The sequence below is a fragment of the Hirundo rustica genome, chromosome 5, assembly GCF_015227805.2.
Source record: "Hirundo rustica isolate bHirRus1 chromosome 5, bHirRus1.pri.v3, whole genome shotgun sequence".
NCBI classification, from domain to species: domain Eukaryota; kingdom Metazoa; phylum Chordata; class Aves; order Passeriformes; family Hirundinidae; genus Hirundo; species Hirundo rustica.
The window spans coordinates 18,004,275-18,028,327 of record NC_053454.1 but is presented as its reverse complement, the minus strand read 5'-3'; the positions used below and the strand labels follow the sequence as shown (position 1 = coordinate 18,028,327).

The following is a 24,053-nucleotide window of genomic DNA, read 5'->3' as shown; positions in this document are numbered from 1 at the left end:
GGCAGAGAACAGGCAGTGAGCTGAAGCATTGCTTTGCACATTTTGAAAGCTTCTGATGAGGGCAGAGCTCCATGATTTAACTGCTATTGGTTAAATAGTGATAGGCATTGCTGAACTTTGTCCCAGGCAGTTTGGAAATAGAAAGGTGGGTGGCACAATGAGTGCCAGAGCCCTGAGTGTGCTTTGCTTCCTGACAGACAGCGAGTCATGGAAGGTGATGAATTACTGTATTTATGCACGGGTGTAAGAAGCTCTAAGTTTTAAATCGTGGGCCTAGGGTGCTTTACTTTCAGAAGAAGCCAGTCTACACTTTAGTGCATAAATAGTGGTGTTACAAGAAATACTTCTGCTCCCTTCATTTCAATAAAACATGGTATAATTAGGAATGAGGTGCTTTTGGGGCTGGTTCCTCAGCTACTGTTGACCTCATATTTAGGAAGTCTAATAACATTTTCAATACTGTTTAACACATTTAAAGATCACTTTCTATTTCTCTGTGTCTGGTTAATTTTAAGCTCCATAGGTCATGTGTGATTCAAAAGAGTAAGATGGATATTTTTACCAGTTACAAGCTGGACCTCACTCAGGTCATGGTGTAAAAGGAGCATTGCAGAGACACTCTGTTTGCCAGAGAATACAGGAAGAACCTGAGCCTGGTACAGGGACACAGATAATTGTGTGACTCCTCATGCATCCTGCTGCCACAATAGCATTGGCTTTGCTCTTACATGCTTGCCTTCACGGACAGTCTGTAGCACTCGGACAGAAAATATCTTGACCCACACAGTTGCACCAAGCAATTCTTTTTATTTTTCTCCATATGAAAATCTCTCATTCATGTGAAAATATTGCACACACAGGTGCTTTTTTTTAGTGCTCAGGGCTAAAAAAACCTTCTCATTTCTTGCACATTGCATCAGATCAGGCTAGAACTCCTCTGAATACTTGTTTTTCTGCAAGATTCTATTATATGTATATAAATAGATATTATGAAAAAAATTTTTTTTCAAACTTCTCTTTATTTTTACATTCAATGCATGAGGACAGACAAGATGAACATTCATGACAAAATATAAAGACATATACTGTCCTTGAAACAGTTAAAAGATAAAGCATTTAAGAGTTTAAAAAAGTATTTTAGAAATATTATATTTCCAAAATTTCTAATTACAGAAAATTCAAATATTTTGGAAACATAGAAATATCCTTGTGAATTAAGTAATACTATGAAAGTCTGTAATTGTTTTTTGTCTTCCAAGAAATCTGTCTCTGCATTACTAACAACCTTTAAGTAACCTAGTGATGGAAACAACAGTCTCCATAATACACAGTAAACAGAGTTACAAACAAATGAAAAGTTATATTACAAAATATACAGTCGTTCCTTTTTACATTTTTATAGATAAACATTGCATAGTGTTCAAATATGTAATATATAACACAATCTTGAGCCTTTTTCTCTATAAGTTATGAAAAATTCTGTACACTCCAACAATTATAAATAAAGCGTAAATATCTTTTAGTAAGAGCGTGGGGGTGAGTGTACCAGGACGTATCATGCTGTATTAAGCAGAAATATTTGTTGGAATCTGCTTAACACAATGGCAGGGTATGGCCTGGAACAAGAAGAGGAAATCATAGGGGCGACGTTACAAAGAGGAACAGTAAAGTACTGATATGCCTGACAATTATTACCTTGATTCTTTTGGAAGAATTGCTTTCCCACAGTTATTATCACTGTTCTTGGTGGCTTTACTTCAAGAGGCAAAATAAGGTGCATGTTGTTTAAGAAATGATTAAAAGTAGACTAAAATGTTTCCTCTTTCAATGGGTGGTCAATGGAAACATAAGATAATTTGAAAGCAATTCTGGATATTTTTCTCATATTTTTCCCAAAAAAAACAGGGTATGGGAAATGCATACTGGGATTTAAAGAAACAGATTCAAAAAGCATCCAGAATTGTGAGAATAAAATGAAGAATTACTGAAAATATAAAAATTCCACTTTAAAAATGAGATGGTGACAAAATTCTGTTTCAACTATATGAAGCATAAAGAAAATAACTTTAGAAAGAACATTTGACATAATTCTGCTGTTTGCCACTACACTCCAAAAGAGCAGAACTATACCAAAACTAGATGTTTTTGGAAATTCACTCTGATTCTAAGTACTTTGTCACTGGCTCACAATTACAGAAACAGAATCTCAGTTTGAATGCAATTTGCAAACACTTAGTTTGTCAGTTTTAATGCTAGTTTAAAAAAGTAAATGAAAAAATTTTCACTTCAAAAATGTATGTATTTACCTGATGGCAGAATTTAACCTACTGAATTCCAAGCTCTGCAGAAAACAACTGTTCAGAAGTCATTGTGTTCTAGCAGCACTGAGTGGCTTTGTTACACTAAGGGTCTTCTCAGCATTTTCATTACACATTTAATTTAAAATTCAGCCACTTAAATGGGCTTTAAATGACACTTGGTTTACACTCAGCCACCTAATTTTTTGGGGAATGTCAGTGATTGGACTTCATATATTGTCTCATACTCAGTAATATCTAAGCTGTTGAAAACCAGCAGAAGTACTGAGTGCATCTTTGAAATTATCGTCTTCTGACTTTGAAATTATGCCTTCTGTCAGCCCATGATTCAGAGCAGTCTCACAAGCATTTACTAAAAGTTCAATAAGGTAAAATTTGAGCACAAGCAGCTTCCTACCAAGTATTGCACTACCCATGGATTTGCTAGACATTGTAGTGACTACACTCCTTACAGATTTTATTTGGGTTTTGGATTGCTACATACAATTGCCTGTAAAATTCACATTATTTCCAAGTAGGGTGGTTTTGGAGCACAAAAGGATAATGAAAACCCCTTTCTCTCCAGTAAACATTACCAGATGCCCTGTGCTAGCCATAATCTGCTCTGCAGGCTCTCTCTGTTGTGGGTCTAAAACCAGTCTCCACTGCTACTCTGAAAACTCGGTTTGTGACTCAGGCAAATGGAGCCACAGCTGCACACAGATCTCCTGGCATCAGCCCAGGCTGGCACAGCTCTCTCCTCCCCTACCGAGGCCACTTGTCCTCCTTCCTGCACCAGTCCATGGTTGTGGGATTACATGGTGAACAGGACTGAAGAGGACCACCTAGGGAGAGGAATGGCCACGCAATCACATCCTCGGTCAGTCAAGACCTTTGGTAGCAACCCGATGTCTCCACACACAATTCTTAACATTTAGCAGGCAGAGGGAGAAGCAATTACTTTTATGGTCTTTAGCCTGAGATAACAAAAGATTATAGCTCCTCATAGTCCCCGCTGTTAGAGGAGACAGAGAGAGCTCCAAATGGGCTATGTGCACCCTTATGCCAGAGTAGGACTCTAAGAGCTTCTGAAGGATAACCCAGCATTTCATTTTCCTTCACACATAGAATAGATTTGGTCTATTCTAGGAGAGCTACTGTTTCCCATTTGGACCACTGCAGACAGGCCAATGAAAACATTAGGATTTTTTTTTTTTTTTAATTTCAAGGGCTTTTTAGGTATCATGAAGTAATTTCTGTTGAGTCAGTAGGTCAGAAAGGCTGTTGTAGAAGTGCATTGTTTATTGGTTTTAAGTTTGAATTGATTGCCACTTCTTTTTATCCCTCTCTTCATGGGACTACATCAGGAATTCTTTTGTTTGCTACTGATAACATTGAAGGAAGGTACCACATAATAGATCCATAGCAAATCTGTCCTTAGCTTTGCAACTGAGCATAGATTTTCTAGGGACTCTGTCAAGCTTGTTTGACTCCCTTCCTCGATGAGTGATGTATCACTGGCTTCAGAAACCTAAGGAAATGTTCACTTTGTCCTCAGTGCAAGGTCCAAGGTGGTTTTGATGAGCCTGGCTGTCCTGTGCTGTTTCTCTGCTAGTATGCATGGATCCAATACTATAAGGCTGTGTTGTTTGTGCCTGTTTTGTCAACACAAGCTACAGCTGGTGCCCTTCTTCCACCTCTTTCTTCATCAGCCATTGCCATGGTGTTTTCATAAACTTCCATAGATTTTAGCTGCTTGTCTTTGGCATCCTCCTGTTCAGCATTGACTTTGCAACACTTGCAGAAGCCACAGCAGTGTTTCCCACAAAAAGCAAGTGAAGACATAAGCATATTGTCCCAGGGCTCTAGGGAATGCATCCAGATAGGTAGGAAATCCCAGTTTTGGAGCTTCTCAGGCAGTTTATGTGGTTGCCTTTTCTGCATAACATTAATTACAACCACGGCAATAAAAAGAAGAAACAGGGGAAGGCAAACACCCAAAAGGACTGGCCAGCCTGCCAGTGACAGACCAAATACAAACAGAGGCAAAAGAAAGAAACAGAGGAGAAGATAAAATATAGCAAACCATCTGTACTGGGCTGTTATATTTCCCAAGGTCTTGCTCATGCGGATTGGCAGGCGGGTATAAGGTATCGGATAAAACAGAATAATCCCAGAGATATTGAAGAAAAAGTGGCACAAGGCAATCTGAAAGCAAAAACATTTGAGAAATTCATTAGCTAAAATGTCATTAAATACTCCTACCCACATGATAATTACTTCCAGCTCCCAGGAAACAGTACTGTTGTCAATGAGGTGTGGGAACCATTGGTTCTGCATCCATAAATTTTCAATGAAAACACAGGAAACGTAAATTTGATATTGCACACAGGCTACAGAGAAATTTTTAATGGTACAAACTTGGATTTTACAAAAATTAGCTATAAGTTTATAGGACACTGAGGAGATTCCTGGAAGGAGACTTTGCCTTTGGGTCTTTACAAGCCTTTGATTTGCATACTTCAAAAATTTTTTAAACAAAAATTAACACGAAAGTGCACAGACTTGCTAAAGCTTACAGTAGTCACTTAGACTGAATAAGCATATATTGAACAAAACAGTACATTACCTGCTCACCTTATCCTATTTTAATTTTGTAACTCTTATCAGACTAAAGTAAATATGAAAGTACAGGGGTTTATTTATAAAGGGCATTATAAAACCGGCATTATAAAACCAGCAGATTATCATGAAATCTGAGCTTTATCGAGATAGCATCTTCTCATGATTACATCTGTTGCCTGAGGACAATAAAATGACTCCTGTAATTTTCTTGATTAATTTTAGCTAGTAGAGATATTCATCCTATTCACCAAGGAAACGTCATTATCTTTTCACTCTTTGATGTAAAGCATTCATTCAAATGTTATTTGCTGCCAGGTTCTTTACTGGGTGGAAAAGTGGGAGGCCAAAGCCAGGCTTCCTACTTTTCAAATAGTTTGCGACAAAAAGGAATTCAATAAAACCCACTAAAATTACATTTACAATGAGAAAAAGAGATGCCATGATGCTCACTGCAACATCAGATAGATAGAGAGCTTGCCAGCTTAGGGATTGTGCAACCTTCAGTTAGGTTACAGGATTCCCTGTACCCTTCATGAACTGACTTAGGGTTCTGAGAATAGAGCTCACAGAAATCAGTAACCCTCAAAGAATTCTCAGTATGTGGGCACTGAACCCCAAGCAGCAAAGTCTCCACACTCAGGTGTCAAGTGACCTCCCCTGTCTCAGTTCTGAATCAATTCACACAGATCGAGACAGTTTATGATACCAAGATTAGCTATATATTGATATTCTGAGAATTTTTAATGCAACCTTTTTGCCCTAGCAGTTCAAGTGAATGCATTGTCATTAATAGCATATACAAAATCAGGCACAACAGGAACAGCATATTTGCATCACAGACACTTTTGTCAAGTTTTTCTTCAGAAAAGTTACGACTTCTAAATGAAGCCAAGAAAACATTGTTTTATACTGACCTGTAATGAATATTTTAATGTACTCCCAGGACTTGCTAAAGCTGCAAGTATGGCTGTGGTGGTTGTGCCAATGTTGGCTCCTAAGGTGAGGGGGTAAGAGCGCTCAATGCTTATAACGCCGATGCCTACGAGAAAAGAAACACAACTGAGCCGGTTTCAGAATGATGGAGAAGATAAAATATGGGGATAAGGAGCACAGTGTTTACAACTTACCAACAAGGGGGGTAATAGCAGATGTGAAAACAGAACTGCTTTGCACAACGAAGGTCATACCAGCCCCTGCAAGCATAGCCAGGTATCCAGCAAGCCAAGTAAAAGGAAATGGAAAATCTAAAAAAATAGAGGGAGAACACTGCTGTTAACACACCAGAGTGATCTATGTAACAGTAACACAGTAGTGAAGACTGTTAAGCATTTAAAACGCAGATATATTGTTCCCATGTCGGGTCTCAAATGACAATTTGGGGTCAGTTCTACTACTGTGATTTATCTTATTTGCTATGCTCCTTCTACAGCCTTGCACCACTGGACACACTTTGAGATGGATACTAGACTAGGTAGGCATTTGTCCTGACCCAGGGTAGCATGTGTGTAGGGATACAATTAGGTACCAGAAATGTTTCTGCAGAAGTCAACACAAAACCTTCTGGATGTTTTGAGAGCCTTGGTTTCAGCAACTAGGATCCACTGCATGGATCAGACCTTCAGAAAGCTCTGAAGACCATCCTGAGACAACCAACTTGTTTGCTCTAACTAGTTCCAAGCAGATTATCTCCTAAAAATTCACTTGTTAATTCTTGCAGAGAGCAGCTAATTACACTGATTAGAGAAAGTAGGCACAAATGTCTCCTGTAGTCCGCAGATTTATGAAGAGAGCTGAGAAGTGAAGGCTTCATCAGTTGGGAAGACACAGAGGAACACAGAGCAGATCCCAAATGAAATAAGCAGTAGTTGACAGCTGTTTATTTTCTACCCCTTGTTTTTAATTTGGGCATTGTTCTTTGCCCAGGAGAAGACAGCTTAGGGACCATTTTGTTGCCTTCTGTATTTCTGTGAACCCTCACTTCAACCACAGCCTGAGATCTGTGCCAGGAGTGCTCTTCCCTGCTACAGCTTCTAATCTCTCCATTAAAGAGAGTATGAAGGAAAAGCAGCCTGGTGAAAAAAACCCCTAACATTTGCACTCAATGGATCCAGGCTGAAAAAAATGCCTGGACAGCATGGGGAAAGACAGAAAAACACCACTGTTCAAGGCTGTCTTATCCTGCTGAAGAGAGGGATAGGCAGTAGAACAGGATAAGATTATTTATTACTACAAACTCTTTTCAATTTACTTTAGAAGGAATATGCAGACCCTGTGCCAGAGCAGGCAATCACAATCTCAGCACTTCAGTGCTATCTTTTGAGGATGGGAACACTACATTTCTAACAGCTAATGATTATACATCTAGAAACAGAGCCTGGACTTCGGTCTCTAACGCTGGTAATCTGCTGCATTTCTCAATCAAGCTATTCACTAATAGATTTTTAAATGAAAGGGAAAAAAATATTTGAGAGAAAAACATTGGGCAGTGTGCATGATTTTCATTCAATAGTATTTTCTTTAAAATATTCTATAATGTCTTCCAGAACAGGAGGCATCAATAAACATGGCCAATATCCTTGTCATCCACGAAAACAATCCTCAGGAAAAGCAGATAGTTACCGGTGTTGATTGTCTTCTTGATAACACTTGCCACTTGTCCTTTAAGCACGGAGTTTAATAGCTTAACGATCATTATCAAACAGGAGCACAGAACAAGCAGGGACAAAGCCAGAAGGATGAGCCCAATGGCAAGATCAGGCAGGTCTGAGTTTGCAAAGAGGTGTTGGCCTGAAAAAGAAGAGGAAAATGAATTAGCCTACCCGCATTTTTTGCCTGTGGTCCTAAGGCCAGCTCTGGTTTTCATTTACTCCCCTAAGAAAATTGGACCAAAGCACACACAACTTGAGGGGTTGATGCAAAGAGGGAAAATGCCGCCTTCCTTCCCCCACAAAAGCCATGTCTGAGTGAGGCAGGAGAGGTGCTTCTATAGACATGCTTATAGAACGCACAGCGGGCTCCCCTATGGGGCAGGCAGGAGCAAGGTGCGCGGGAGAGGAGTACAAAGGCAGGAGAAGATTTTGGGGTGCTCCGAGCCGCATGGTGGGTGAGCTTTTCCCAGAGGTGGCTGCCTGCCTGAGAAGGGCTGTTGAAAGCCCTGCAGGGCATGCATGGGGATGGAGATATCCTAGCAACCATTACAGCAGAGTAACCGTAGCTCCAAGCCATCTGAACATCGAGGGTGACATGATACTGAAGACCTCGATTACTGGTATCAGGCAGCATGGAAAGAGATCCATCTGCAGCCAGATACCGTGATGATGCTGTGCAGCTGGAACAGCGCACCTCAGGCAGCACCCGCCGCAGTGTCCGTGTGCAGGCGAGGGCTTCTGGATACACCTCTGAAGTGGTCTGTAACCACCATTAGAAAGGTACATAGTATATACTATATACTTTAAAGTAAAGATATGGCAGAGAAGTAGTTCTACTACTTACATTTAGTGATATACTCTGTTTCAGTTATATTCTTGAGGGCCCATGTCACATTTTCCTCAGTCCAGCAAAAGTCAGGTGATGTGCAGTTTTCAGAAGATGGAATTGTGACATTCTGCAGTGTCTAAGGATTGTCAGACAAAGCAGATTGTTGAGTCATCTACAATCCTTTATTAAGAGTTCATGTAGAATTTTCAAATTTTACTACAACAATGACATGATAACATTTTGCGTTCTTAAAATAAATGACTATGCTGTTACCCAAGCCAATAGGTAAAACATTTAAAGATTAAAATATCCCCAAAATCATCTATATTGTAATAACCACAGCACCAAGACACTAACAGCTAAGGAACTTTACTAATGACAGTTTTTGTGGAGTGGGGTTCATGTTTGGCTGCAGCTATGAGACAGTGGCATTCCGTTTCCAGCCAGTGCCACACCTTCCTTGGTCAAAGAAAGACCTCTTTACTGACATCTCAATGCAGTTCATGGTCTGATGAGTACTGCAGGTCTGTGAGTCAGAATGCTACAACACTAGTGCAGCCTCTCTTGTTGGATGAGCACAAACTGCTTGAGCTGATTTTTCTGTGCCTCAGTTTCCCATGCTGGTAGAAACAGAAGTACTGCTACTACTTTAATTTTCAAAGTTCAAATGCTGTCTAAGAGCTTATTACAAGCACTATGATTAGCATTACTAAATTACTGAATTTCTGTGTATACCACAATAAAACCCTCCTCATAAGCCCTCCTAGCCTGGACACACTGCATTCTGACACCATGCCCATAAGTCATTTCACAGATTAAGGAAGAGTTTGCTGACTGAGCTGTGCGTCCACACGAGAGCAGCTAGCAGCCAAATGGACTCTGAACCATGCTCCTGAACACGAGGTATCTTTCCAAAGTGTTTGAGTGATTTTCTTTTGCAGAAATGGGAAAAGAGAAATCACATATTTTTGCTGGGCACTGCCCACTGACACCTGCATTTGTACCTCTCTCCAGATGATGCAGGTGGGCAAAACTGGGAGTGGATCTAGTGCCCCCACACCTCCAGGGAGCACCTGAGCTCCAGGCCACTCATCCTGGAAACCTTTACAAACTCAACACAATCTTGTTTCTCACCTTTCTGAAATTTTTTCAAACATCTGAGTTTCAAAGCAGCTGCACTAGATCAAAATGTTTGTTTTGCTTTAAACATATGGGGTCTGCATGTATTTATCCTTGCCATAAGTCTGTTTAATAATTTTTGCTAGAAATTAGTTTAACCTGTTAGGAATGCAAATAATTTAAATTATTGTCCTTTTCCCCCATCAAGATCGAGTCAAAATTCTGGGGGTTTCACATGTTTTTGTAATTTGACTATAAGGTTGAGCAGTAGATACACAGCCAAAAAACAGGCAAACACAGAAGTGTGCATCTGGAAACATCCGTTTCCCTCAGCCTGCACTTTCCGTGTAGTTTCTTGTCTTGTGTAGGGCTCAGGGGCTCAGACCTCTCCAGCTGAGGGTCTGGCTGTGCCTGGGGGGCAGTGAGGGGCACCAGGCTGGGGCTCTGACTGCGGTCTGGTGGCCTGGGCTCCCGAGGTGAGACACCCAGAGACTCTGTGGGGTAACCTGAGCAGGGTTTCAGGTGAGCACAGCTCTGCTCCAGCGCTATCTCCACAGGTAGCATTTCACTGGCCATCCAGACTGTCATTCAATAGCAGCTGAACACTTAATTTCAACCTCCACAGTGTGTCCTTAAGTATCTTCTGCCTCAGGACTTCAGGAATTGCTTTTCTATACATGCCAACAAGTAGAATACTCTAATTAGAGAATCAAAGGATATTTAATGCCGTAATTGCTAGTTAGCTGAACAACGCAAACCAAACACTCAGCTCCATAGTTTACCAAAATATTCATTGGTGTCGATCTGGGCAAGAGATTCCCCCAAGCTGCAGGGTTGCTTGGGTGAAGAGGAACAGGACCCAGCCCCACAGAGGCTTTCTCCAAGGGCAGTTTTCCAAGAAAGCTGCAAATAGCCAGCTGCCACCAGATCACCCTAACACACGTAAAACTAAAGCTGATTAAATCAGTAGATAAACAGTGGTTGAAGCGATCTTTTCTCTGACCTATGCTGCAGATTTTTTCCACTTTCAGGGAGCTGGTAGGAGTATCAGAGTTTAAAGGCATTTGGGTTTGAAAGGAGTAAAAGACTCGGCACCAATCCGCCAGTTCTGATAGGCAAGGGCCTGCATGGTATTGAAAGCAGCCAGGTCAAGGTCACCACTGGTGACCATGCTTGGTTTAAGTGGAGCAAAAACTACATTAAATTTTTCTTCATTCTTTTTCTGCTGACAAAAACTCCACCCTCATTAAAAAAAACCCGATTTCACAATCCTATGATAAGGAGCATCAGCTATAGGTCAGTAATATATATTCCTGAGGTACCTGACAATTAATTTAACATGATACTCACCACATTAGTTTCGGTGACACACCAGACCTTTACCAGGCTTTTGTTTTTTGCTGATTCGTCATTAGTAGCAATTGCATTTATTACTGATTTATCAAGCTTAAAAAGAATAAAAAGAATTTTAAAAAAGCATTATTCCAGCTTGTATCACATACTTCTGTTCAGCTCTACTCAAATAACCCCCTTTGGAAGCTCAGCCATAAAAATCTGAGTGATTCTAATGCTGGAGCTCCTGCCCAACAAATAGGAGGGGGGTTACTCCCAGAAAAAAGGTACAACTCTACATTCACAAACACTGTGTCTCATTCTCCCCACATCATCCACTCCCTCATCTCACTCTTTCTGTTTAATCAGCTGCTCTGACACAACTGCCTGACTGTATTTACTGTCACTTCAGCAGCTGTGTGCATCCCCCTGGCCTCTACATGTACATGATTATGTCCCATAATTTCAGTGTCACCATCAGGTCCTATGGTGATCTCTGGCTGTGGAGAGTTGTCTCAGCTAGTGCTGTCTGCCAGTGTCCAGGCACCAGGCTGCCTTCCCTTCCATCCCACATGGCTGTATTTGTCCTCACCTGCCTTCCCAGTCCTCCTAGCTAGGTCTGCCATCGCTATGGTGAAATATGGGGGAAATAAGAAACATCGAGCTGGGGCTTTATGAAACGTGAATAAAGAGAAGAATTCATCTGCTAATGAACTTTACCCTGAGGATACAGAGAAAAGAGTCGAAGCTTTCTCGTACTCAGAGCATTTTGATTAGCTGTGACTGAACCAAGTAAGCAGTTTCCTTGAAGTGCGAAGGAACTTACCTCAATGATGAGCTTTGTAAAGGGGTCTGTGATAACTTTTAGCAGCTCTGGGGCATCCTCACCACTTTCAAGATGAAAGGAATCAACTATGACATTGGTGAGATGGTAGAGATAGCCAGAAATAACTTCAATGGGCAACAGCGCAAACACAGCTAGCCAGTTAAAGAAATCGTGGATGGTTGCACCAGCAAAGGCCCTGCAAGAAGAAATTAAAAAACAGAGTTGATTTTAATTGAACAAAATGTGTAAAACATCAATTAGATATGAAATCATAAAAGTAGATATGAAGGCCATTTCTAGGTGGGAATCATTTAATTTCTAGGGTCAAAGGAGATAGCGACTTTGTTATGGAGTGCTACGTTGGCTCCACGCAGTTGACCACTTAAAGAGCCAGACAGGTGAGTAAAACAAGAAAAACAAGAAAAGACAAAAGAGATCCTTAACATGAGGCTGCCAAGAGTACTTGCTTGAAGAAACAAGTGTACAGCCTGTATTTGTTTTGCCTCTCACCTGTTTTTGGTACATTTTTAATCCTCAACCAGTCATTGCCTCCAGGACCTGTTCTCACTGACTCCTGTGGCAAGAGGGCTTTGCAGCTCTCCCGCATGTTCCTACAAACTGTTGGAGAATAACTCCTTTCCATCTTCTCCTCCAAGACCTGAGGAGCCACAGCTCTCCCTCAGAGGCTTTGGCTAAGTGTGTTTCAATATGCCCAGTGCACCATAAATGACAAGGTACCGAAGTCTCCTACCCTTCCCAAGTTTACTGCCCTTCGCTAGTAGGCCTCTAATGAGGCTACTGATAATGCTCCATGGGCTCCACGAGCTCTCTCAGTGGCAATGTTAAAAGTTGTGTCAGTCTAAGAGTTGTCACTGTATATATTTGACAGCCACAACACTTCATTTCTCTACAGATACTAGCTCTAGCTTTCTGCAGACTTAAGAAGCCTTCAACATTGAAATCTCTTTTAAGGAAACCAGACCAAATTCATGTAATATGAACTTCTTGCACAGCCCTCCCATAACTAAGACATAATAAAATGTGGGTGGTATAGTAGGAACCAATGAAAATTTATCCCTGTGTAAGGTCATTAAAAATGGTTTATTTTTAAAAACCCACAGAACTTCTGAAGGAACGTGATATGTTTTCCTTCAAGCACATGAAGCCATACATGTAGGCAGCAATGCCATGGCCAAGCTTCTGACTTTCCTATCTAGAAAGGTTGAATGGCTGTAGTAGTGATAGGGAATGTAGAAGAAGACCTACAAGAAAGAAAGAGGATGTTTTCCAGATCTGGAGTTCAAGCACAATACCTTCTAAATTCATTCCTGTCCCCAGCTTGCATAAGTGCCACAATTGTGTTTGTAACTGAGGTGCCAATGTTCGCTCCCATGATGATAGGAATAGCTGCTCTAACAGTCAGCACTGGAAAGCAGAAAAGGAAACACTGAATGAAAAAATCAGATCATAGGCAAGCTCCATGCTTCAATGAAAATTTCTATTACTGTCAGTGAAACCCTAAGTTCCCTTGATGTCAGTGGGATTAGCTCCTCCAATCCAAACAGGTTTGCTTTTATCAAGCCCCCTGGGAACATGGCAGTCCGTGATCCCCACTGACACTACAGCCCACTGACATGTTAGAGGGCCAGATTAAGATAAATTCTCTTCTTTCCCAGGCATTTTCCTACTTACTGCAGAGTTTTGGAATGATACCACAGAAAAAATGAAGTTCAGTAACTGCCTAACATGAGAAAAGTATGCAAATAATTCCAAAATTAAGTAATTCGGTGCCAAGGCTTACAATGATTTTCATTGCAGTTGTGGTTTTACTATTATTACTACTACTACTATTGCTACTACTAATATTAAACTATTATTATTCCTTTTTGAAATTTGACTTTATATCAGGGAAACAGCTGTGAAAATCTTCTCCTACAGTCTCTATCCTTTTACCCAAAGCTTCTACAATTTGAACACAAGTGGGAGTGTTTGCACCTGAGACAAGGTTTATGAGTGATCTCTAGGAAGATATACTGTAAGCAGACTTACGTGTGGAGGACACCATACTGACTATGATGGATGAAGAAGTACTGGAACTCTGTACCATAACAGTCACCAGAACTCCAATCACCAGTCCCGCAACAGGATTTGAGAGCACTGAATCGTCTTTAAATATGTCCCCTGCTGCTTTACCTATAAAAAAATGTATTCACAGAATGAGGGAAGTACAAGGTAAAGTCCATAGAAATTATCAAAGTGTTTAACTAAAGATCATTCAGCCATTTAATTGACACATAGATAACCATGTTTGCTATCCCAAAAAAGTACAATGCAGCCCAGGGATCCAGATTCATGTCCTGGACTCTCAGCTTCTCAGTTTTTAGAGAACACTTTATATTCTGTCATCTCAGTGACCATAAGCCCTGCTGAACTCTGCAGAGAGGCATATAATGCCACAACCCTCAGCAGAAAGCCTGTAGGACAAGAAACCTCACATACCTTGATTTATATGTTATTACTTGGTGGCTTTGGATACCGAATTAGTGAAAATGCTTCTAATAATACTGATTAATTCTGTTCCTGTACCTTTCTGTGTTTGCAAAATACTTCCACAGAAGTGCACATATTTCTCTGATAACCACTCCTGAGTCTATCATCTGAATTCAGTACTTCAAGGTAAATGTAAAAAATACATTTAATAGTTTTGATCTTTGAAGGATTTGGGGAACATTTCAGTGTTAGATGCTTTGGTCAAGGGCACAATTTTCCTATTTCACCTTGTTGAAATGTCTTTTACATGGAACAGATCTATGAATAGATGTTTTTTGCAAACTGTCACTAAAGTAACAGGAAGCTACTGAGGAATTGGGGCCAATAATCCCTACGTCAACAGCTCTTTGGAATCTGAGACAGAAAATCCCTTTCAAACAAAAGAAGGACAGTGTTCAATAAGAGCTACTTCCTTCTGAATCCATGTCTCGTCACATATGAAGAATGTTCTTGAAAAGTGGTAGATGTAATTGTCTCAGACAAAATTTACTGCCTTATTCATAGTTTTTTCTTGATATTTTAGATATTTTCATACCTCCTACCAGTTGAAAAGCAGAGCTCAGTACATCCAGAGAACACACAAACATGTAGAGTAATCCAAGCAGCATAATGAACTTCCCTATCCCATAGAGTACACGAATGATTTTTCCTTTTCTATCCAGTTCTGCAAAACAAATACATTATGTATAAAAGAACCATTTGAGATTTTCTCTGGAATACTCTAGTGCACAAACATAGACATTGGAGACAAAGACAGTGACATGGCTCCAGTGTGTGATTAAACCCAAAAGAATGTTCTTAATCACATTTTAACTGCAGAAACAGGTATTTTGTTTATCTACTTTTACCACCAAAAAAAAAAAAAACCTTTTTGGTATGTGACAAAAGCCTTATGAAATCTGACTTTGACCCTTGTTTTTTGTAGTCATCCTACTGTGTAAAAAAAACCCCAACAGGAATCTGAATATAAAACTGTATTAGTGGTGGACTGTTCTACGTATATTTCCTTGTGTTTTGAGGAGGGTAAGAAGCATGATATCAGGATTTTTCTTAACTGAATATAATACAGCCATTAACTCTTGAAGGACATGAGACAAGTGATGGGAAAATAATGTAGGTAACTTATTTACAGACAGATGACTACCTGACCACTTGACTCCAGTGTCCTGCAGTTCCGGCAGAGCCCATGGGTCTTCTTCTTCTGGCCTTGTCTCATCTATCAAAGCTACTGTGGAAAATGCAGGCTGAATTTCCCCTTTATTTCCAAGTGAAGCCACATTGCCTGATGAAATAGAACATTTAAATAATCATTTAATTGCTTTCCATCTTCTCCAAGTATCCCCCAAAACTTACATATTTTTCTAGCACAAAAGTGAGCACATTACCTCTGTGATTTTCTCCTTCTTTCCCAGCCATGTTCTGGTTTTGTTTGGAAGAGTCTCCAATATAGTTATTGGTTTCAGGCTTTTCTACCTCCGGCCAAGGAGCCATGATCTGTGACTAACAAAGTAGTGTTGATTGAAATGCAAGTGTAGTCACAATATTCACCTTACAAGAGTGTATGAAAGCAATATGATAAGGATAAAGAGCAAAGGAGATGAAAATAAAATATGGACAGTTTTCCCTTGAACACAAATTTTTACTAAATTTTATGAGTTATTCCTCTATTTGGGAAACTGATTTCTCAAGTATTTTTTAAATCACAGTTTATTTATTTATGTACACAATTAAAAAATATTTCCATCTCATATCTCTATTTTCATACACTTTTAACTGTCATGAAAGCAAAGATTCCTCTCCTTCCAAAAGGTCGGCATTTCTTATGTTTAATTAATTTTAACTCCTTTCAACAAGAAGTCAGAGAATTGTTTTACTTTCTTCCACCTTCTGGATTTAAGCAACTGACTGATAATTCAATACACAGACTTTTACCTGGTAATTCAATACAAATAAATATTTTAGCAAATGTTCTTCCCTAAAGCACTGCTTAGTTTGCTAAACACAATGCCTTATTGCCTTTACTGGTTCATTCCCATGTAAAAATGAAGAGGAGAACCCTGGACAAGGTGGAAGAAGAGCCCAGGGTTTTGAGCTTGCTGAATGCCCAGAGAGGAGGACAATTAGAGAGCAGTGGCCACTTGCAGGTCTGTATTTGCCTATAACTCACAGCTGATGCTGCAAATGAAGCTGAGCTGGTAGCAGCAGGGTCCAGCTCACTCAGCTCACATAGGCTCTCTCTCTGAACCTCTTCCTTCCTGACCCCTTTTTGGGCACATTTGACAGGCACTGTAATATTAATAAATAATAACTTAAAAAGTAAGACATCACATGTTCAAATCCTGCCAACACAGGTGCAAGCACACATGACAGACCTGTCCAGGCACAAGAGGAGGCCAAGTCTGGAAAAGTCTTCCCTGCTTACTTCACCAATACTGGAAGTCAGAGGGAGAGACACGGAAGAGGGGGAAAGTGACTATGGAAAGACAACATGTACCACCATGCTTCTGCCTTTACAGACTTGTTGACATCAGTCAGCACATCCAAAAACTGAGAAGTGAACCCTGTCCAGGAAAGCTTCACCTTCAGGTCTGTCTCTTCCACCCTCTCTGCCACACAGTCACACACAATCAGAGCTGCCACATGACACCCACATGGCTGAAACACTGGTCAGCAAATTTGCCTCCAATGCTCTTCATAAACAGAGCCCCTGTGCCCAGCCTCCAAAAGTCAGAGCTGGAATCATGCTCTCATAAACAAGGTTCAGCAGCAGTTAGCAGTCACTCTAAAGTAGTATAATTAATCATTTATTTAATCTTAATCCTTTCTATAGCTGATGGTGAAAATGCTTTTTCCCTGCCCACATAAGTAAGCCTCACAGCCTCCTCCTTTAGCTGGGAAGGAAAAGTCACAGGCAAAGTCACTTGTGTCTTACAGTAACACAGGTGGGTATTGTTTTCTGGCACTCCCCAAAGAAAAGAGTATCTTCCCTTCCACATTACCAGGAAAAGTTATTTTACAATTCCATTAGCAAAAACTACATGTTTCACATTCTTTATCCATGGTGTAAGACCCAGAGGGCTCCCAAGATACACAAAGATCTTCAAACAGATGAAAGAAAGTCACTCTTGCTTGTTTCAACAAGGATTCCCATTTGCTTGAAGCAAATTCTGGCATTTTCATCCACGCCAAAACAACCTCCGGCCCCACCCAGGCAAAAACACCTCCATCTTGTTAAACAAGTTTCATTTATATATGTTCAGCATTTAAAGAGCTATTAAAAAAATAACTGCCCTGCACAAGTGATTCTTAAGTGAAATGTAATCATGAAAATATACTGGAAAGTCAGATGTGAAGTTGCAACTTATTCCAACCATGGAGACACAGAATATGCTGGACACTACCATCCCTAGAGATGCCATCAGTATTACAGCTCTTCTGTTACGCTTAGTATGGAAATGAAGGATTCAGCCCGCATGATTACTGTATGGAAACTGAGCTGATGCATTCAGTGGAGAAACAGGAGCTTGAAAACTTCAGCAGACAAACAGCCTCTATGTCTCCTAAATAAACTCTCCCCAAACAAGAATTTGGCAGAACATTTTTCCATAATAAGCATCGCCCATGTTCCTGAGGTGCTCAGGATCCCACAGGTACGTCATGTACTATTATTGTTTTTGCTTTATGTGATTAAACATCAGACAATGAGGGTTAATCACCTCTGTAGAGGAAGTTTTTTCTAGGTATGCATATAAAGTCACTCATATGATCCCTAACCAACCTCTGATTGGAGAAGGTAGACTTGAATACTGAAGGCCTTTACAGTATTTGCCTTGAGCCATTTGGGTTTGCAAAGGTATTACTAGAACAGCCCATACTGTGTGAGTGGTATCAAGGACTGATGCTAGCAGAGCCATCTATACCCTTGAAGTCCTACGAAAGCTGCCAGCCTTCCCAGATCACAGCTCTCACTAAGAGGAACAGCTGAGAAGATAGTGGAGAGACACCCGATACTCTCTGCTGGAGTCCTAGCCACAGCTACTTACTGTTAATTAATCACTGGGCTACAAAGATAATCTACATTCAATAGCTTTCCCTTTAGAGAATTCTTCTTTGGCCCAAATACAGACGTTGACACCTTGAGAAAATACTCAGAAGACAATCTGTGTGGAGGAGCAGAGCAGTGGGGTGGCAAAGTGACCGCATCGTGCCCTGGCAGCTCACGCGTGCCTTTGGAAAGGCTGACGTCAGGTGTGGTAGAAAGGACCAACATTGCTGACGCAAGATATCAATGACAACGAAAACCCTAATGGTGGTTTACTTTTGAGCACCAAAGGCAACTACATGAAAAGAAACATTTTAGAGAACAGGCCAATGACAACACACACTGAAACAACTTGCTGTGTTCAGCTGGACGCACCGGTCCGGGTCCAAAGGCAGGATAGCCACAATTGCTGGATGAGGTGGTGGAGTGATGAGCTCTGCCCACCCCCGTGCCAGCCCAGGTGTCTCAGTGCCGTGCATCTGGCTCCTGCCTTGGCTGGCACAACACCAGCCAGGGTGCCTGCACCCAGGGTGAAGTCATGGAGCTCACGTCAGGACACGCGTTGGCGCTTTGGATATCCACCTGTTGGGAGCGGTACTGAAACGGGGAGCTCATTTCCTCCTGCAAGTGGAAGGTCACAATATGCTATGCATATTGCAAAGGTCTGAAAACCAATGCCCGTGCAAGATGTAATCCAGTCCGTTTCGGTGAACCTCGTGGCAAATCCTCTCACACCATCGTGTGTGCTTCTTTTGTTGTGAGTATAATCTTTCCTTGCCTTTGGAAAATGCTAACCATGTGTGACATCCTTTCTAACTTCAAAAGAAACTGAACCCTCCCCCACCTAAGAGGGAGGTAGACGGAAAAAAATCAATGGCATTCAAATTCTGATATAAAACGTGAGAGAGAAAAACTCGGAGCCAAAGTGGGCTCTTGCGGTTTTTATGTCCGTACTCTCTCACTACAGCATTTCAAAGAGTTAAAGTTTCTGGGGAATTATCTGAGCAACACTAGGTGTCATGCAGTTGCCCTATATTGCATTCCTCAGTGACTCACCGGGCTGTAACAGCTTTGCCTCTGTTGCAGAGCTGCACTCTCTGTGCTTTGCCGTTCTAAATCAAAAACAGTTGTCAAGTTCTTGTTTTGCTGGACTTAACACAGCTAAACGAGCTACCACCTGCGTGTGCCCGGCCAGTATTGTTCGTACCTCTCAACCCATGACATCTCACCGTCGGGCCACACTGTGCCTGACTTAACTGAGGAGCAGCAAGCCTTAAAGAAATCTCATTCCTGGGGAGCACACCCAGTCAAAACAAGTTAAAATAAAAAGTACTGAAGAAAAGAGCAGTATTTTCAAAACTAACTGATAATACCTACAACCACCAACGTGACCATACATGCACCTACAGGCTGCTTAAGCAGCTCCATATCAGATTTTGGGTTCAGCCAGGGTTTCCCCATTCTCTATCTCTCTCTCTCCCTCTTTCTGTCTCAGCTTTTCTACAAAAATGCCTCACTTCCTTATCATTCACTACAGCACTAAAGTTTTTGTCTCAAAAAGGAGTTTATTAGCTAATCTGATATCCAAAGATATTACTTATTAAATAGGAATATTTATCACACATACTTCATAGGAATAAATACCAAGCTACATATTGGCCTTTCTTATAAAAAATTTGAAGAAATATTGTCTTTTTCCCCTCAAAATGAACCACTTGAACATAGAAGCACATTATGTAGAGACAGAAAAAGAAAGCTCCTAAGCCAACACTAATTCATTCAGTAGCTTTACATCAGCTGATAGTTTTGCCCCAGAACCTGTTCCATGGCAGCCACAAAGCCCCAGGTGCAACAGAACCAGTAACAACTTAAATAAACACCAGCAGCGATTCAGCCTTGCTAGAAGCAAGTCTTGTCTTTACTCTGGCACCAGCCCCTTCCTTGGGGCTTTTTCTTTGAATAAGTCAGCAGGCTTAGCTGGGATGTAAACTTTCAACTCATGCAGTAGTAAAGGCAAAAAGAGCTATGTGAAAGCTACAAAAACAGAGCACTGTGCTCAGTTTTATTCCTATGGATCTGTAAGACTCATTGCTCACAAGCCTGAACCTAACACGCAGCAAAACTGAAAAAACACACCAAACAAACTAGAAAAGAGAACAAATATCTGTGTGCATAGAGAGAACAAATCCCAATGATTAATTTTTGAATTCACAAGCAAGCAAAGCACTGGAGACTGCCACTGAGGAACCAGAGCCAGGAAACACCAGTGAACTACTTGAAATGCCTAGTAGGTATTTAAATAAAACAAATACTTTTTCAGAATAAAATGCCAAGAAAATTAATAACCCCACCAACAAGGAAATAGTACAGACCTACCCCATCCCAGAGACAAAATACATAGTAAAGAATAAAGAGAGGGGAAAATAATGACATTTAAAAGACTTACTGATCTAATGGAAGAGCTGATAATAAAAGTTACTGAGAAACCAGTTGATTTCTGCCTACTGCCTCATTAGTTGAGCAAACTCTGTTAGACCCTAATGTATTCCTTTTACCTCCGTGTATCAAACCAAATTAGCATAAGAAAATGTTTCCATCGAGAATAGCCTGACACAGCCATCGTGAGGCACACAGGCTTTGCAGAAGGTCTATGCTAACACATGAACTGACCGTATTTCCTTCCAATGTTTCATTAATCATATCCTAGACATTTTCCACTATCCAATACCACTGTTAACTATGACTTAAAATCTCACTTCTTTTCAAATAATAGTTAAACAAATACTTTCTTTTGCTATAGGTAGCTTCTTAGGGGGGTGGTCTTTTGGCAGCTGCTAACAAAATACTTTATTTTTTATCATATTTCATAAAAATTAACCTGGCTAATCGCAGGAAAAAAACCCACACTTTGTTTTCAGAACTATGGTTTGCTGGTTTTTTAAATCACTTCCTTAAAATATAGATGCAGTTAAAGGAAAACAAGAAAAAAATGTTAACAAGAGGATGACATTTCACGTGCCACTCTAGTACCCTGCATTACCTCTCTCTTGCCATTTCTTGAACTGCAAAAGCAGAGGTTTAGATTTGCAAGCTAAAAAAGTTCAAAAGAGAAGAAAAGAAAACTCAGTCTTAGTTGCATTTACTTACCACGACTTAATTCCGAGACAATAGAGTAAACGGATCAACTGGGCAGCCACTGAAACCTGCAATATATATAGACAGGTGTTGAGCAAAGTTTGCTTTCATCACTGCACACTAACATTCCTATTTTACAGTCCAGAGGCACTGCCTACCTGCAACTTAATGATCACAATAAAACTTTTTTTGCATGAGTGGGCAGCAACCAACACTGATAAAAATATGGGCTATTTCACACTTATCACATTCTAAAAAACGTCCCATCAGCATTTAAGTACAAGTTACAAATGTGTTCATGTGAGTGCTGGGGAACGGATTGTTCCAGCCTGAAAAATTGCCGTCCGCCTGATCATTCAGTAACCTTTTTTCCAATAATAATTTTCCAAAAATATTTTGCAGTCTCAAAAGTCTGTCAAAAGGGTGCGAAGGAGACGTAGTACTGTTATTTGTCTGTTCAGGTGCCTATTAATCTGCCTAAGAACAGAAGTGAAGGAGAATCAGATAAAAAACGGTGTAAGTAGGAAACACGTAAGAACTCCTTAGAACAGAGGATGGAGTTTCATTCTTATCAGTGCTCCATGTTTACAATTAAGGCAAGCTCATTAGCATTTTGGCTGTGGCTCTACTTCCAAAGTAGATTTAAAGGTGTAAGGACACCTTTGATAATTGCATTCAGAGCTAGAGATGAAGACAAATAGATGAAAAAGGGCTATGTTATTCAATAAAACAGTGTGGCACTGCAGATTAGACAAAGCAGCCACCAGCATTGCTGTCTGTTCTAGGGCAGATCTTAACAGGGAGCTGGATGGGGGGGGGGGGGGGTATGCTGCATTAGGCACTGCAGCTTTTTCATCTTTGAATTTTTTCTGTTTCAGTAGGCATCTTACACTGAGAAAATAAGCTGGAAAATAGTCGTCTGAAGAGCAGATCTGTTTTGTCTGCTTGAAGGCTGTCATGTCTCCCAGCAGCTTAGTGACTTAGTAACTTAGTAAAATAAAACTCTTGCTTTTTGCACCTTTCGGTCCCGTGGAGATGCCCAGCCTTTGGAGCTGTGAGTCACAACTTCCCCTTCTCCTGAGTGGCGTCAGAAATGTTTAATAAGCAGTGACCATGAGAGGCTGTGCAGCCCCGTGCACAGCATCACATCCTGGCAGCAGAACCACCAAGCACCTCCCCTGCCTGCGAGTGGCTCTGCTGGTGCGGACCCCGCTGCCCACACTGGACTGGGCAGGGCGGATGGTGCAGCCCCGGGATGGGAGCACAGCCCTGCCTCAGCCCCCCACCTGCAGTCTGCACAGAGGGGCAAAGGATGGGAAGGAAACCAGTTCCTCTTTTGTGTCGAGTGGAGAACTGTCCAAAATGGAAAGAAGCAATGGAAAAAGGACCCAAGGTCTACCTTGGTGGTTCACACGTTCAGTTTTCTTAAAAGAAGAGCACTTTAACATGACATCTAAAAATAGTACCTTTTAAGTGATGCTCAACATGTAGGAAATCAGGTGAATCATTTAATTGGGAATACTTGTATTATTTTGAATTATGGCTTATTCTCTTCTGAGTCCCTAATTATGAAACCCAGCTCTTCTGAGTGGGAGGGTATGAGACAAGTACCCAAGTACCCTGTCATGGCTCAGCCTGAAAGTGGTGATGTTTCCTGCAGTGTTTTTTTTCCAACATTGCTCATTCCATTTGCTAAGCACAATCCTAAGTGCTGAGCATATTAACATTTCAGAAAGAAAAATTCTATATCAGACCAATTGTACTAAAAAACAAAAAAAACCCCACAAAACAAAACAAAAAAACCAACCAAACAAACAACAACCAAAAACATCAACAACAACCAACAACAACAACAACAACAACAACTTAGGAAAGAAAAATAAGCATTTACACAAAGACAGACAATCTGCAATCTGTCTTTGGAAGTCCAGGGTGAATCTTCTGCAGAGTCACTCTGAAAGAGCCTCCATAAGAAGCTTGTCACAAGGGATGAAGGTGGGTGTTACTTGTTCCAGAAGCCTTCCTTTCATTCAAAATCAGAAGAGAAGCAGCTGATGTTCTTCCTGGAACACCAGGACAGTCGTTCAGAGTGCCTGGCGCCTGCCTAGCACACATTCAAAAGATGCTGCTGCTGCTTGGGAAGTATAAGGAAATTCTCTATCTTCCCACTTTAGAATTTACTTTGAACTTAATAAAGTAAAGCAAGCAAGCAAATTTCAAGGGTCCTGGTTTCCTCTAACAAAGGTGCTGGATTACTCTGCAGGTATTTGGAAAAATACCTGTGAAAGTCTAGCATTTAGCAGGAAGTGCAAACACAGAAAATGTCTTAAACACAGAATAAGAAAAAATTCCTAGCATGTGCAAATTCTGTGAGAGGTGAACTCTGTCCAGTCACTGTTATATGTTGCAAGAAGTTATGACACAGACGAGAAACATGTCTACATAACATCTGTACTACAAGCTCCCTTGCAGATCTCCCCACAAAAGGGATATCTGCTGTGCAAGTGTACCCCATCCATCTTTAAGATGCCCAGGCCCTAGTCCAGTAAACCAAGTGCACCTAAGTCACAACTAAAACAAAAAAAACTAAAAGGAAGTAAAAGAAATGGCTGTTTATCTTACAAAGGTGCCAGTGCAGTCCAAGACACAC

At 40.8% G+C, this 24,053-nt stretch overlaps 1 protein-coding gene across 1 annotated transcript; it reads right to left on the bottom strand.

The window, feature by feature from the left end:
• Nucleotides 1-1,210: 1,210 nt before the first annotated feature.
• On the bottom strand, nucleotides 1,211-21,945 carry SLC34A2 (solute carrier family 34 member 2). The gene is made up of 14 exons (XM_040064462.2): nucleotides 21,562-21,945; nucleotides 21,416-21,471; nucleotides 15,612-15,726; nucleotides 15,371-15,508; nucleotides 14,762-14,890; nucleotides 13,726-13,869; nucleotides 12,990-13,101; nucleotides 11,677-11,872; nucleotides 10,869-10,964; nucleotides 8,415-8,535; nucleotides 7,542-7,709; nucleotides 6,050-6,166; nucleotides 5,837-5,961; nucleotides 1,211-4,505 (listed from the first exon to the last, which is right to left on the bottom strand). Exons 3-14 carry the CDS (start codon nucleotides 15,715-15,717, stop codon nucleotides 3,930-3,932), a joined length of 2,028 nt encoding a protein of 675 aa, XP_039920396.1. The 5' UTR covers nucleotides 15,718-15,726; nucleotides 21,416-21,471; nucleotides 21,562-21,945; the 3' UTR covers nucleotides 1,211-3,929.
• Nucleotides 21,946-24,053: the final 2,108 nt, after the last annotated feature.